Source organism: Dromaius novaehollandiae, chromosome 20 (assembly GCF_036370855.1).
Source record: "Dromaius novaehollandiae isolate bDroNov1 chromosome 20, bDroNov1.hap1, whole genome shotgun sequence".
Classification (NCBI taxonomy): domain Eukaryota; kingdom Metazoa; phylum Chordata; class Aves; order Casuariiformes; family Dromaiidae; genus Dromaius; species Dromaius novaehollandiae.
In genome coordinates this window covers 12427918-12443770 of record NC_088117.1, presented here as the reverse complement: position 1 = coordinate 12443770, position 15853 = coordinate 12427918, and the positions used below count along the sequence as shown (strand labels likewise).

General features: G+C 52.5%; 1 protein-coding gene and 1 long non-coding RNA gene across 8 annotated transcripts in view; one reads left to right on the top strand and one right to left on the bottom strand.

The window, feature by feature from the left end:
• The first annotated feature begins 752 nt into the window (after positions 1-752).
• LOC135330391 (uncharacterized) lies at positions 753-14554 on the top strand. 2 transcript variants are annotated; one of them, XR_010392409.1, is made up of 3 exons: positions 753-1063; positions 10061-10184; positions 11374-14554. It is a non-coding gene; the product is annotated as an uncharacterized LOC135330391 (long non-coding RNA). The 2 variants fall into 2 exon arrangements; XR_010392408.1 differs by lacking the exon at positions 753-1063 and having other exon boundaries at positions 8749-10184.
• MRRF (mitochondrial ribosome recycling factor) overlaps positions 3919-15853 on the bottom strand; it is a 15044-nt gene continuing 3109 nt past the window's right edge. For 5 of the 6 annotated variants that reach the window (XM_064523923.1, XM_064523924.1, XM_064523926.1 and 2 more), the window contains 3 exons: positions 13228-13319; positions 7051-7210; positions 3919-5325 (listed from right to left, as the gene is read on the bottom strand). In XM_064523923.1, the coding sequence (XP_064379993.1) occupies positions 5248-5325; positions 7051-7210; positions 13228-13319 (330 nt within the window). In that variant the 3' untranslated portion in view covers positions 3919-5247. Of the gene's footprint in view, positions 5326-7050; positions 7211-11657; positions 12952-13227; positions 13320-15853 lie in introns of those variants that run through there. The other variant, XM_064523925.1, reaches the window with a different exon arrangement.

Genomic DNA, 15853 nt, shown 5'->3' with positions numbered 1-15853 from the left:
CCCTCCCGCTCCCCACGGCCCCCAGGATCTCCATATCCCCCCCCCCCCCGCCGTGGTCTCCATGCCACCAGGCTCCCGTGCCCGTGCCCTGCTCCCCATGTCCCCACGTCCTCAGCCACGACCCTGCTCCGGGGCGCCCGAGCCCCTCTGCGTGCCGGGGGAGCCGGGCACCCCACGTGCCGGTGGCAGAGCTGGACCCGGCAGCCGGGACCGAGCCGGAGGCGGCTTCACCGGCGAAACCCCCAGCGGGGCCGTGCGGCCTCGGCGAGGAGCGGAGGCCCGGGCCGCGGGACGGGCTGAGCCCCGCCACGCTCGGCGCACGCATGGCTCCGGGCAGCCGTCCCGCGCGGGGGCTCGGGGCGCGGGACCGGGCGGCGGGGCGAGGGGCTGGGGGCGGCGGGGCGGCGAGCGGGGCCAGGGCTGTTTCTGCGGGCGGCCTGGCCCAGCGGAGCCGGGGGCCGCCGCGTTTCCTGCCGCGGGTATCGCGGCCCGGCAGGCCCGGCCGGGGAGCGGGGCGCTTTATCCGCCGCCGCCGGCGCTTCCTGCCCGGGGGGGCTCCAGGCCCACGGAGCGGTGGCGGTCGGCGGTGCCCATCACCCCGCCGAGGCCTCCCGGCGCCGGGCGCGGCGGAGCCGTCGGGGCCGTCGGGGCCCCCCGCCCCGGTGCAGCGAGCGCTGCGCGGCCGCGGCCGCCCGGCGGGAGGCAGCAGCGCACCGCGGGCGGCGGCAGCGGAGCCCCCGGGCTGGGGCCGGCGACATTTTTTACCCGCTTCGCGGGTTTCTTTCGCCCCGATCGCCGCGGAGGGGGGGCGACGGCGGGGGAGCTCCCGGCGGGCCCGGAGACGGGCGGTCCGTGCCGTTAATGGGACTGATGGCGGAGGCAATTACACCACTAGACTTCACCGCTGCGACGTGCTCCGCTCCTGTTAATTAAAAGTCTGTCAGGAAGATTAGCACACAAAAGTATCCAAAGAAACCCAAGAGTTTCTCTCCTCGCCGGCCCCCGAACGCGAGTGTGGGAGTGCTGGATTGCTCGCGCGAGTACAGAAATTATCCTTTTAAAGGTAAGGGCTCCACGTCCAAAGCAGCTGCTGACAGTTTTCCCTGACTTCCCTACCAAGAGGTCCTTTATGTTTAATTATAGTTTGTTTAAATTAGCCCTGATTGTTAGCGTGGAGTGTTAGTTCAAATATATTTTAAATGCATTGTTCCCCTGTGCCCTGCCTGTGCCGCGTGCCGGAGGCGGCCTTTGGGAAGAGGCGTTGGGATGCAGGAGGTGCCCCTGCACGCGGGGCTGAGCATCCCAGTACCCAGGGCCGAGCATCCCTGTGTGCGGGGCTGAGCATCCCAGTACATGGGGCTGAGCATCCCTGTGTGCGGGGCTGAGCATCCCAGTACATGCGGCAGAGCATCCCTGTGTGCGGGGCTGAGCATCCCGGTACCCGGGGCCGAGCATCCCTGTGTGCGGGGCTGAGCATCCCAGTACCCGGGGCCGAGCATCCCTGTGTGCGGGGCCGAGCATCCCAGTACCCGGGGCTGAGCATCCCTGTGTGTGGGGCTGAGCATCCCGGTACCCGGGGCTGAGCATCCCTGTGTGGGGGGCCGAGCATCCCGGTACCCGGGGCCGAGCATCCCAGCACATGGGGTCGAGCATCCCAGTACACAGGGCCGAGTATCCCAGTACACGGGGCTGAGCATCCCAGTACCCGGGGCCGAGCATCCCGGTACGCAGGGCTGAGTCTCCCAGCACACGGGGCAGAGCTGCGGCAGCCTCCACGGCTCGTCCGTTGGCACGCGGCGCCGCCGGGCCTGTTCCCGGTCTTTGTCTGCAGCCAGAAACCGAGCAAAACAAAAGCAAATTCCCAGGCAGCTGAAGGTGCCATTTTTATGGATTGGCTGAATGAGGAAGTATTTTTTGATCTCTTAAAATCCTGAATATTATCTGACAGTTTATCTTGTTTCTCCGCATCCGTGTCTTTGCGGCAACGCCAGCTCATTTACATGTGTATTGCGCCTGCCTCCACGGGTGCTGAGGTCAATTGAAACTCAAGAAAAGAGGAGAAATTTATGCAAAACTGTTGATTGCATTTGTATGTAATGAAATCATCCAATATTCATCTGACTATAGACTCTAATCTGAAAGGAGAAGTGAAGGACATAAGAGTCACTGGAAAGCAATAATGAGCTTCTGTAGTGATTAAAAAAGCACTTGAGCTTTCTGAAAATCCAGCCAGAAATCGTGTCTAATCAACACGGAATATAGGAGGCAGAGATTACATTGATACATTTTGCAAAGCTCGCTGCTGAAAATGCATGCGAGCTGTAAACTCTGACATGCCGTCCCGCTCTGTTGTGCACGGATCCGGGAAGCACACAATCAGCGCCCGCCGCAGCCCCGGCACAAAGCAATCGCGGCGGCTCCGCTCGATGACTCACGAGGAGCGCAATCACGTCTATTTTGAAGAGCAATGTTGTTTTTTAACTATGTCGAGAGCTTCCAGTTTCCTTGGAGTTTCTCCTTGCTCTCGCCTCCGCGGCGCATCTCCCCTCCGCCGCGGGCCGGAGGTGCTGCGGGAAGGTGGCACCTGCCCTGCTGCCTGCTAAAACCCCCCGGCCGCGGCCGCGGGCACGTGGCGGTGCAGGACGAGTGCACGGAGCCCGGGGCAGCAGCTCATGCCATGCTCGGGCCTCCCCACCTCCGGGCCCGCTTGCAAGCCAGCAGCACCACGGTCCCGACACCAGAGCCACGCTGGGCCCAGCGGCCGCCCCCCAGCCCCGGCCCCGGCTCCCTCCCCGGTTACGTGCAGCAGCTGCGGCTCCCTCCGCCCTCCGGCAGCATCAGCTGCGGCTCCTTATCAGCCCTGGGGCCACGCCAGGCTCCACGCAGCTCCCGCGGCCCCGGTGGAGGTCGTCTTCTGCCCTTCCTCTGCGCCCTTCCCTGCCCCGGGGCAGGCGGGAGCATGCAGCCCCTGCGCTCCCGCTCCTGGGCACAGAGCGATGCAAGAGCAGGTGCGTTTGTACTGCGTAAGGGGAAGCAGGATCAGCCCCGAGTCAGCCTGGAGCCAGCACGACCAGCCGCAGTGAGTGCAGCGAGCGCCCAGCCTCCCCTCCGCTGGGTAATTCATAGCAGCCCGGGCGCCGGTGCGGGGTGGCAGTGCAGGCCCGGGGGCTGCCGAGCGCTTGGCAGTGTGTGCACGGCGGGTGCCACCACCGTCCCATGCCGCTGGAAGGTGCCAGGGCTGCAGCTGGGGCTTTTGTGTGTTCATCCTGCTGTGGGAAGATCAGCTAGAGCTGGTCTGTCTCTCTTTGCCTCTACAAACTGGCTTTGCCCTGGTTTTGCCCCAATGTTGTGGCTTGTCCCGTGTCTCCTCCCGTTGCCCTCCGAAAGGCCCTGGGGCAGCACTGTGTGTTTTATCGCTAGGTTTTAGGTGCAGTCAGATGCTACAGGGTGAGGAATATCAATAAACACTCGAAATCCCTCCACGCAGCGGTGCTCAGCACCCGCAGCACCTGCAGCTCTGCTGCCCGCCTCCGTACGCGCGTAAGGGCAGCGCGAGCCCGTTCACCCACTGTCCCACGGCTGCTGCCCCGAACGCAAGGGGAAGGGTACGGGGAAGCCCCTGCAGCAGGAGAAGTCCCCATCCCCGTGGGGACGCGTCCCTGCTGCCGTGGCTACCGTCCGTCCCGGCTAGCTGCTCTCGCAGCGGCTCCTTGGACTACCCCGACTGCAGAAATGCTGCAGCGAGCGCCCTGCGCAGCGAGCAGAAACCGCTCCCGGGCAGGTACAGGGGAAGCGCCTCACTCCTAGGCAGTTGCTGGGATGCAGAGGCTGCAACAACAACAAAAAAGCCTAGTTGATAAATGTCAAAAGAAATACGGTAATCAGCTGAAAGCAATTTACGGAGCCATGTAACCGCCCTGGGCTCACCATTTTCCTTTATTCATTTATCATGGTAGGCGCTTTGGCCAAAATACACAAAGCAGAGAAATTGTTGACATGTGGGGCCCTAGCAGAGTAAATCCTTCATCCTCCTCCCCCTCCCCGCTGCGCACAGACTCACTTTTTGGGAGTTCTTTATTTGAGGACTGCAGAGCACTCAGTGGTCTCTGAACCGGCGTGCTGTGGGAGCGGGGCTGGGCTGCCAGCGACCGCCGTCCCGCTGTGTCACCGCTGAGCGAGGCTGCGGGGAAACCTGTTTGCTGCTGTCGGCAAGTACCTGCTCACAGCGAGGAGCTCGGCTGCGCCCCACGCACAGGGCCCTGTTCTGCTTCTGCCTCCTCCTCCCCTCTGCTCTGTAAAACGTGACACCAGCGGCACACGCAGGCACGCTGCAGCCGGCTGGGCAGGGCCGATGTCCACACCAGAAAGCTCCTGCGCTGGCTTTTGTTCTCCTGTGCATGCTTAGTCCTGGCAAAAACAGCCATGCTGACAGCACTAGTTTCAGTTCTCTATCCCCAAAACCCACCAGAGTCTAAGGAATTGCAAATCCATGGTCTCCCGTGTCTGCTTTGGCAGTGTGCGCCAGTTGGTGCTGAGCTCCTCCACGCCTTCCTGGAGCGCTTGCTGGAAAGGCTGTAGAAAATTGTGCTGGAAATGGCAATGGGCAAATGCTCTTTTGAGAAGAGTGAACTCAAGGACCTACCAGGAACTGGCTGTCTCAAGGCTGTTCCCTCATGTCGCATTTTGACTTTATTTTAGGCAAAAACATATGACCAGGTTCACAGCAGGACAGTGGAAGGGAAGGTTCCCCTTGCGCGTCCCTTGCTTCTGCCACTGCTAGGCTGAGAGCTGCCAGAACGGCAAACAGGCCGGGGCGCGAGGCGAGGCGGCAGCTGCGCTCTGGGCAGGCCCGGTAGGAAGCAAACCGGTGGAGAGGTCAAATACTGGATGGTTTAAGCCCTGCCAGTTCTCGCTGGATCCATGCCGGAGGCAGAGGGCAGCCTGCATGTCAGCTTCTGCTGAGGGAATCCTTCCGTCAGCTTCCAATCTTTCTTATTTAATTTTTAATCTTGTTTCACCTAATTTTGTTCTTCACCTGAATAAATAAAAGCAAGGAGAGCTCTCCCATCCCTCCAACACAATCGAAGATCAGCAGTCCAAGCGACCAAAGCATGGATCTGCTCGGAGGTCTGGGAGAGCTGTCCCTGCCCGTCACCGGAGGCTTCTCGACTCGGGGCAGGAACGGCCAGTGGGGCGTGGGGCAGTCCAGTTTTGCTAGGAGGGGGAGTGTGTCCATATGGATGGTGTTTATCCAAGCAGCTCCTTGGTCTTCGCTGCCAGCAGCTTGTCCATCTCTGCTGCAGCACTGTCTGCCATTTGCTGGATCTGCAGCAACATAGCATAAGTCTGAGTCGCGTGCTAGGTAGTGCCAGAGTTTAGAGGGAATGACTGGATCATCTCCTGAAACAAAGCCTAAAGTGCTAATAAAAATCAAAATAGCGCTGGGGCGACAACTCTTTCCTCCTAGGGGCTCCCCACCAGCCCTAGGAGGGTCTGTGCCACTGTTACATTGGCATGGTGAAAACAGGGACCACTCAAGGGCTCTGAGAAGTGCAGCGTGAACTCTCTTTGCAGCTCCTAGTTACTGCTGAAGCAGATTTGAGCGCTGGTGCACAGAATGGCTAGGGACCTGGGAGAGCTTCCCACCCGGGCTCTGCTGTTTTGGCTAGAGCCACTCAGCATCTGAAGATGTCCACGTCTGCTTACACCCTGCATTTAACCTACATTTGCTGCAATCCTTGCTGTTCTCTCAGAGGCTCCTGGCAAAACATCTTGGCTGAGCCTCATAAGTTACTTTGTCAAGTCCTTGTTTAATAGAGCTACCTCAGGGGGAGGGTGGAGTCAGGAGACCTGCTGCTGTCAGTGCAGAGAAGAGAGCGCTTATCTCATTGCTTTCTGCAACCTTTCCACTATTACAACAAACTAGATAATAGCAGGGGCCACAGTCTTAATGTGCGAATTCCTAGTGTGTATTAAGTAACAGATCTACTTTATTTCTTGTAAATGATAAATAAACTGCTATTGCTAAAGCCCTGGCCCAGCATCAGCTCTCCTGGTAATAGGGTTGGAGATGGCAAGCATGTCAACGGTGCCAAAATAAGTGCGTGCTTATTTGAGCACGATGGAACGTGTGGATAAAGGTTTGAGCACACTGAGGGTTTTCACACACTAGTTCTGTAAGACTGATTTAGCAGCACTGACTCCTGAGGTCCCAGGCATATGAGAATGACCTTTTCTCATGCTGAAAAATCTGGGTACGAGCAAAAATTGGACTTGAGACACTACCTCTACAAATACAGAAAACCATCTGTCTGCTCTGGGAGGACTGCATCCCAACAGGATTCAGTTACAATAGCATGGCTATTTTTCCTGCTTGCACAAATGCTCTGTATATCAATGTTTATTTTTGTGAGCACACAGAGAACTGTTCTGAAGCATTTGCAACGTATCTAGCTATAGCTGTTAATAAACAAACAGCTAAAAAGTAATGGCCTGCCTTCAGAGGCATCAATTCAGCAAAACGCTTATGCTTGTGCCTGAGTTTATGCCCAAGTAATTGACTTTAGTGACATCTGCTCTTAGGGAATTAGGCATGTGCTTAAGTATTTTCCTGAATCAAAGCCAAAAACTCCTAACAGAGATAATCTTGCTAGCCTTTTCATTAATAACATACTAGAACAATCCTCATTAACACCAGCTGTTTTGCAATGTCCAGGCACTGAGAGTGTGGGTAGTTATGCTCCCTGAGGTCAGCTGGCTTGTGCAATAGTCCCCTGAGCTACAAAAGCTTTTGGGGAAGACTTTTCCTGTCTTAGTTTACAATGGTTCATATTGTGAATTTGGCTTTGAGATTCAAGCCCCAAATCTGATAGAGAAAGGGCAAATATAACAGCAATTATCTACCCCAAAAATTCAGCCCAGGGTCACCCACCTCCCAGCCAGGTTCTCAGTGCTGGAAACTTGTTAGCAAGGTCTGGGATAAGTGTTCACTGCTGTATTTGTACCACTGGGCTGTGAAACATCATGATGTGCCAGACGGAAAAAAATTACCTGCTTTTCTAGCAGCCAGATAGTATCTTCGGACACTTTGTTCTTGAACTTCTTTATTTGGGTCACACTCTTGCTTCGCACCTTTCTCAAGGTATCTTTGGATTTGTTGGTGGACTGTTTGGCAAGCTTAGCGAGGCTCTCCCTGTGCTCTCTCGTTATCCTAGTAGCGGGGAAAAAAAACCAGCGTCACGTATAGCACAGCCAGATTTATTTCCTGTGAAGGACCGACTGGACTCTGGGTAAACCCAGTGATCCTCTCCGCTCCGGTATCCCAGACAGGTCTCCCGGCACCGGGCTGACCGGCCTAGACAGATCTGCCCTGCAGCACCGTGCTGGGCTCTGCCAGGACGCCCAAAAGCAGCGTGTGTTAAGATAGTGCTCGCTCTGGGCTGAGGCCCTACGTCACGAGGTCACAGCGCTAACCAGTGCGGTGCTCGGGGATTGCTCACCCTGCTTCGGTCCCCTGGCTAACTCGGTCTGAGCGAGCTCAGGTACCTCTGCACAGCGCAGCTCCTGCCATGCTGATGCACCTCAGCAAAGTAAGTCTCATGCCTAGAGCAGAAAGCTCCCAGCACAGCTCTGAACTGAGGGACTGGGAATTAATCTTACTTGTTTTATGGTTGTCAGTGCAGTGCCTGAAACTCATGCTGTAATGTTTAGGCTTTCCTTTTTTCTGCTGCCAAAGCATCTGGGGGAAGGAGGGAAAATCCAGCTCCAGACCTGAGAGAGAGAGCTGAAAAGCGTAATCCTCCTGCAAAGCTGTGAGGAAACCTCCGTCCGTTCCTGAAACTCAATACAGCCTCCCTGCAACTGGAAGAGGCTGAATTATGTATCTGGAAGCTATAGAGTTTGTATTTCACTCAGCCTTATTCCAGCTCATCACTAACAGGCATTTCCACTAAGATCATGTTTAACATCCTGTTTGACAAGAGGGTTATCCCAGAAGTGGTTCTGAAATTAGCGGCTCAGCGTGTCCACAGCTAAATGGCAGAGGAGAATTTCAGCTCCACCTCTGCCCTTGTACTGGGCCGGTTACAGCTGTGATTCCACAGGAAAATCCAAAACTTTCCATCCCAAACTAATAACTAAATGCGATGGAGGAGTCTGAGCACCTGAATAAGACGCAGGGACAGCTGGCATGTCACCTCAGCTCCAGTAATGTTCTGCTGCTTCCCAGCACCAACAGCTGATCGCTGTCAGCATTAATTGTTAATGCTTAACAATAATATTCCAATTAAGTTCATGGCTCTTGAAGTTTCCAGATTGCCTTGAGAATGAAAAGCCCAATGCACCTACGAACGCTCACTAGCAAGAGCGCGCCTGCCTGCTAGCAGAAGATATGGCAAAATAAACATTTCACGGGAGCATTCAGAAATTGACTGCAACAGGCTGGGTCACCGAAACAGCGAGGCCAAGGCTCTTCCTCCGGAGCGCTCAGGAAACGGGGGCGAGGGCTCGGCGGCGGGGCCGGCTCTGCCGCCTCGCGGGTATTCATTACAAAGAGCCTGTCAGTACGGGCTCGGAGCCGGGGCCCTGCCCGAGCTCGCTCGTCCCCGAAGGCTTGTTCGCTTTGATACCTCCCTCCAGCAGTCGGGTCACTCGCAGCAGATGTTTGCAGAGGCCCTGACCGTCCCGAAGCCTAGTCGGTTATTTTTACTCCAAGGTGGAGAAGGGAATAGGTTTTTTGCAGAAGCGATTAGTAATTACTGGAGTTTGGGGTCTCCAGAAAAGCCGAGAGAGGCGGAGAGCGGAGATGCAGCTACAGCCGCCGGCGGCCCCACCGCTGCTCCGCAGCCCGAGCTGGGGGCGAGCCCGGGGCAGAGGGACGGCTTCGGCTCCCCGGCCCTGCAGACAGCGGCTGGGAGAGGGCGGCTGGAGGGAGAGGACCGGTCCACCTCACATATGGCGGGGGCTTCTGCTCAGCTGAGGCCAGAGCCTGGATCTGAACGCGTAATTAAAAGCGAGCAGGGTCACTCGTGGTTTCCTGTGCGTCCCAGCGCCGATGCCTTCGGGGCGTCTCTCTCTGAAAACCCTGAGCCAGGGGTCCGGCGGCACACGCGAAAGCAGCCCAGCCCGCTCGTCCGCGGGGTCTGGGCGAGGTCACGTTCTCAGGCAGCTTTTTCGGGGGTGGGTGCGTGCGTGTGTGTTAAAGCTGCGTCCACTGAACTTGGAGGAGGGAGCTGAAAATCTGCTGTGCTGCTGGCTGGCGAGGCAAGCGGGTCCGCGGCACGCCTGCCTCGGCTGTGGGAGAGCGAGTTTGCGTTGGCTTTTCGCCTCCCCGGTCGTGTTCGTCTTTTGTGAGCCGTGCTGAGGGCATCACTCGCCTGCTTAGGGCTGCTGAGCCTTTAAGGAAATGTTTTTGTTTATGCAATGCTGCCAGATTTCCTATGCTTCTTGGCACAGGGTCACAGCTTTCATGCCTCCTTGTCTGTCTTTATTAACACCAATTTCTTTTTATCACTCTACAGCGCTGTGGAGTTTCTCAGCGGGTTTTACGTTCCAACCAGACTGTGTGTAAATTCTCAGCAATGCTACCCGCAATGCCAGAAACAGGCACTTTTTTTAGCCAGATGCTGTTTCTGGTTAAGGAATCAACATGAGCCAGGTCCGAGGTTTTAAAGAACAGTTGCTTAATTCTGCCACATCTGGGACTTCCACGCTGTTCTGGATAAGTTCTCTTTTCCAGCTAATAATCGTTGTCCCTGCCTCCTCTCTAAAGCCAAAAAGTGGGAAGTAAACCTGGGGACGGGGTGCCAGAAGCAGGGAGCCAGGCCAGCGTCCCTGCCCGTAGCCCCTTCCCTCCTCTCCCGGGCAGCGCGCGGAGCCGGGGCAGCGCTGCACCTCCTTTGCACGTAAAGAAGCAACAGGCTCAAACCTGCTGCTTTACAGGGCTGACCCTGCGCTGTGGGACTGTCTGGGGTGAGGACGAGGGGGCCCCGCTGACGGAAATGCCAGCGTGTTTAGAAATGCAGCTACACGACTGGTAACGTCTCCTCTTTTTCTGCTTCAGTCAGCAACCAGTGGTTTAAACACCGCAACACTTGGATGCGCCTCTTCCAGCACCCGGCATGAGCACACCCACAGCGAAAACAATGCAGGCCACATCGGATCGCCAACACGAGACATTCATGCGGGTAAGAATAATTTCTGTATCTTAAATGCTAGGAATTTCCTGTGAACGACAGGCATCAGTTAAAGGAAAGTGGGCTTAACTAGATACTCTGCATGCATAATTGCAGACGCAGATAAACACAGGGTGCAAAATATATTATTCAACAAAAAGCATGTATGACACTTATGATGAGAGATCTGGAGCAACGCTGCTCAAAAACAGCTTTGTTTTTTTCAAATGAAATTTCTTGAGTCCTTTCTCTCCACAGTAGGTATCTTTGCATATTTCTTAAAGGGCGAAGGAAAAAAGAAAGCTCACAATGAGTCATTAAACTTTCAAATGAGTCATCTGGCTTTCAGCAAAGCATGTGTAAAAATATTACTGATTTACAAACAATATCCAGTGTAACACAATAGTTCCAAAAAAGATGAATCTAAAAATGAGGCAATACCATAAAAGGCACAAGGTCAGGTCAAATTCAGCCAAGAGATCAACCAATACCAATGTTCCCATGGCTGGGTTTTTTTTTTGTTTCTTTCTAAACCCTCAGAGAATAATTTTAACACAAATAAATATTGCTCATGCAGTGCTAGCAACACAAACAAGCGAATACCTTGGGGAGTAGAGGGGATCCTAGCAGGAAGCAGAAGTAAACACAAGTGAAACTAGTGTATTTTTACTGTCTAAACTGAAATGCAAAAATCAAACGAATAAATACTGAAAAGTAAACTCTATTTTTAAATGTTCAGTTGAAACAATCTCAAGCACTGAAGTGAACCTTCATGAGGCAAAATATGATGCACATGTGTCCAGCTGATATGTCAGACTGAGAAGTATTTTTAGTAACAGGCAAAGACATCTCAGATTTGCTGATTTTACTTCTGATGTACCTCCCCTCATGAAAGAATCAAATTCTGCAGAAACAATACCGTATCTTTCAGATATGCAAGTGATACCTCCAGTAACTTCATTTGGGATTTGTTTGCTTATTTTGCACGCCTGCTATGACTTTGGCAAGCTCACTGCGTTCTGTCTGTCATATTCTTTCATAAACCTCCTTTGAGTGTTGGGAAAATGAAATAATTTGAAAAATTACAAAAAGTAATTCAGGGCTATACTATTAAAGAGAGGCCTCTAGCAGAATTTGATTTTTTCCCCCTTGCATTAGAAAGCTGTAAAAGACGCTAGCTGACTGCCTGTCTTTTCGATAGGTGGATGAAACTCTGAAAGATCCAGTCTTGTCACTACATAGCGGGTGAGAAAACGGGAGCTGAGGTGCCTGTGTGGGCAGACCTGCAAGGCACATGTTCCAAGTTGAAAACCTCTTTAACTCAGGACTGCCCAGACTGCCAGCCACCCAGGGCAAAAACGAACCAAGAGCAGCAACAGTGATATGCCAGAGGAACAAGGCAGCCCACCAGACAGGTCTTCCACGGGGAAAGAAGACCTGTTTTTCCTCCACAGCACCACAAAAGAAAGTGACAGAACATACACGTTTGTTTAAAAAACAATATATTTTGTTAAAGATCAGGATTTGCAGTTTCAGAGTTTCCTCCCCTGCAATTCATATTCAAGGATGACCCAAGTGCCCATTAACAATCAAACTACTGTGCAGCAACCCGGGAGCCTCAGCAATTATGAAGATAATAGTGCCCTCCTCCTCTGCCTCCTCTCCTGAGGAATGGGGGAAGGGCAGGGAGCACAGGGGAAAAAGAAAATCAGCAGATAGAATGATAATGTCATTCCCTTTCACCGACAGCAACAGAAAGCTGCAATTAGAATTCCCTGATCAAAACGCTAGATAAAATTCAACAGTATTTTTAAAATAGATCTAAAGCATGAGAAATACTTAGTTCTTTACTTAGAAGTCACCTGCTTGTAAAATGCAGTGCATGTGCAGGGTACGTGCAGTGTAAAAGCCATCTCTAGCCTCTGTGGCAGTTGTGAAGTCAGGCCAGTGGTGGGTTTGTACACCCACATCTGCCTCCGTCGCAGCGGGGTGGGAGCACCTACAGCGACTCGTGGATTTACCTTGCGCCACCCAGACCCGGGCAGAGCAGCGCTGCCCCCCCGTCACAGGCAGTGCCCCTGCTAGCCAGACACGTGGCACAGCGAGAGCCGAGCTGCGGGGCAGCTCCGAGCTGGAGGTCCGGCTCTGTACGAGATCCAGGCTCGTCTCGGGGAGCGAACACGTGTGAGCAGTGGGAGAGCATTAGGTGCGCTCCCAGAACACATCCTTCTGTTTAGTTTCCTCTGAAAGGAATCCCACTCGTACGTGTTGGACAGCAACACGCTGCGAACCAAAGCCGGGACCCCTAAGCAGGGACCGTCACGCGACCTGCTTCTAAAGCACTCCCCCGATCCCAGCTAACGCGCCCGCCCGAGCTGGCTGAGCTCGGGGAGCAGCCTGTGACGGGTGGGGGAAGCGAAGCCCAGTCCTCAGCCAGGAGCAGCTGCTTTTCTCACCACAAGCCACATACCAAAATGTCCGTGCTGCCATGGTGGCAAGGCGTGTACTACACGAAGAGAGGGAGTGGCTTTTTCAGTCAAAGCTCTCAATTTCCTCCCTCTTCCTTCCATCATTTCCTTTTGATGTTCTCTGCAGCAAGGCGCTATTCACCTCTAATACTGCTAGTTTGCTACTGTATCACTGCTGCTCAGGGCTGATGTAGCTCCAGGAATTTGCAGGAAAGCAGCAAGGAATCAGCCTGTGAATCAAGGCAACACAGCTGCAAAAGCCTTTGGCTGTCTCTTGCAAAGTGCTGCAGCCAGCTAGGCCCAAGCTTCCTCTGCAAGGGGAAGATAGAGAACAGAGAGACCAGGCATCAGATGCCAAGACGTGCTGACCTAGAGATCAGACACTTGGAAGAAGTTCCATCAAATATTTTTAGGGGCTCAGATTTTTTCCTAAAGAACAAGAAAAGAGAGTAGCTGTGTGGAGGGAAGCTGCAGCAAGACATCACAGCAATCGTGCATGCTTACGCACCCGAGCACAACGAGGGGCACTCGCTGCAACCTATTACGTTATCTGGTGTAGCCATGAATTAGACAGCATCGTTACTTACTTAGGAATTGGTACCCGAATTATTGTCCCATCTACTTCCGGGTTTAGGTTCATTCCACTTTCCCTTATAGCCTTCATAGCTGCAGCTGTACTCTGTAAACCAGATCAAAAGGTAAAGGGAATCAGGAAATAATTATTCCCATATGCCAGAACTCTGTCAATAGTTGGCAATCCATCTCCACAGAACATGGAAACATTTAGTTCTGTTACCAGTAAGATCAGGAAGTTACACTGGTGCAGAGAGCTTTGATCAAACTGAATGGGAAACTATGGCTGCTCTCGGTATCAGGGTACGGAGGGCAAGAAGGGGGGAGGAGAGGGGAAGGGAAGCAACAACAAAAGAAAACTGTTTTGCTTCTTTGAAACTATTTGAATGGTTTGAGGCAATGCAGAGTGAAACCGCAATAAATTCCCAAGGCATAGCCTGACTGTGGCAAAGGAGATGAAAGATTCTGAGCATTTAAAAATTCCAGTTGAATGTTTTCCACTAGAAATCACAAAGTGCCAATTTAGAAATGTTAACTAACTTAACCACTTCAGCACTACAACCTAACCACATTACATGAGGGCAGTAGCAGTTGGCTGAGAAATGGAGCCCACGCTCACCCCTAAGTTTATTTTACAGCTAATTACTTGGGATTAACTTTTTCAGACTCCATCACTGCTGGCTGTATTGACACCCTGCTCTGGTTAAAAGGTGAGGTGCACGAGTGTGCTTGGTGCCTGCAAAGTGTTTAAATACTTCCTTTCCCAACCCAGAGCACTGGTGCACCTTTGGAACATCAAACTCTGTGGTCAAAGCAGTTTTGCAGAAGACTCCGACGGCCTGTTTCATTCTTTGACATTAACAATGACGGAGCAGAACTGGTCTCTATTCTCTTGGCACTAGTGTGGCATTTTCTACAAGGACCACTGCTGTTTCTGATACTCTTCCCCATCATTGACTTTGGATCCAAGCTACTACAGTAGACTCTATTTATGAAGCCCAGCATTTATCAACTGAAGCACAAATTAAAGCTCTGCGTATTTGTTTAGGTCTCCAGTGCGTGTGGACATCACTGAAAGCAATGAACGCTGTACCAATGTGTTGTAAAACATAACTGCTGCCCTTTAGAACATAACAAGGGCAGAAAAAAATGTAACAAAGATGATCTCAGCAAATTAGCACTATAACCGTGTTATTCTATGGACAGCGCCTGCTCTGCAGGAAGGTAATGCTCAGTAAAAGCTGAATTGTTTAGAGTACACGTTGGAGGAGACAGAGGAAGGGGAAAATATTGCAATATTGCCCCCATCCTGTTGAAATAAATATTCATGCTTAAAAGACAGTCTTGTTTGTTTTTATAAATTTTGGGCATAGATACATCAAACAGACTTTGGCCCTGCAAATCCTTTTCTATGCTTATTTTCTTTCCCAGATCCTTTAGACATTTCTATTTCCTTTTCAATACCATCAAGTATTGGCTACATGCTGTAAATAATGACATCAAGTAAATGTGTGCATAATGTTATTAAGGAGTTCAACCTATCCGTGGAACAGTTATGTTATAAAACAACTGCATTGAGAGAAATGGTTATAGCTCTAGTTCAAGTGAAAAATGGGTCCCTGGCTTAGAAAAGAAAAATGTAGGCAATGGCATATATGGTGGGATTTAATTTCACCCATGCCCATTTCTCAGCCTGTCTCGGTTCCTGCTTGGACGTGGGCTAAGTCATGGAGTGACTTCTCCAGCCCTCTCCGCTCTGGCACCCTGGGGCACCTCTGTGTGTCCTTCATTCTTCAAAGTCATTACACACGCTGGATACACTTTAAGAAACACTTAGGCATCAAGTACCTCACACTGACCTCCTCTGAGACTTTGCTGACTTAATTAATTGGGGAAAGCCTTTGCAAAATAAATAGACATAAGCTTTGGCAAACCTCCAGACCTGGAGCTGGATGAACAGCTAACCCCGCACTCATTACTACTCGTGTCTGCACACGCTGCTCCAGCCTCTCTGAGTGACAGCCCTCGCCACAGGGCACTGCCGATGCTCGTCCGGAGGTGGGATCCACCTAACGCAGGGGCAGGTCTAACTCAAGCTCCTGCAGAAAATTAAGGGAAGCTGGCTCCCCCAAAGGGCACGTAAAAGCACCTAATTTCGGGTCCTGATCTGAAGGCAATGTCAAGAGAGCAGCTCACTAACTTCAGCGGTGCCACTCAGGCCCTGTGCCACTTAGCACAGGCCCAGCTTAGTCCTGCCAGGGGAACAGCACAATCTTTTCAGATGTTCACAGGCTGCATCAGCAGCTTCTTCCATGAGTGGTAAATAAGCACGTTTTACAGGAATCCGACGGTGCCCCTAACACAAATATGGACTACTCTAACTACAGGCATGGTTTTGTGCACAGCAAAGTCTTCACAAGGAATTGAACTGTCACAAATATGAAAGGGCAGACCTAGCATCATTTTCATGTGTGTAATTCAGGTGAACCAAAGGACAGTGTGTGTGTGCAAGAATACTGGGTGCAGGAAAAGCTCAGGAAATGAAGAGACCTAGCAGGCCACAATTATCTAGGTGCCCTTCCAGCATGGCACTGCCCTAGTTATATTCTCTGTGCTGTCTTTCTATCAAGTTCTTTGTGA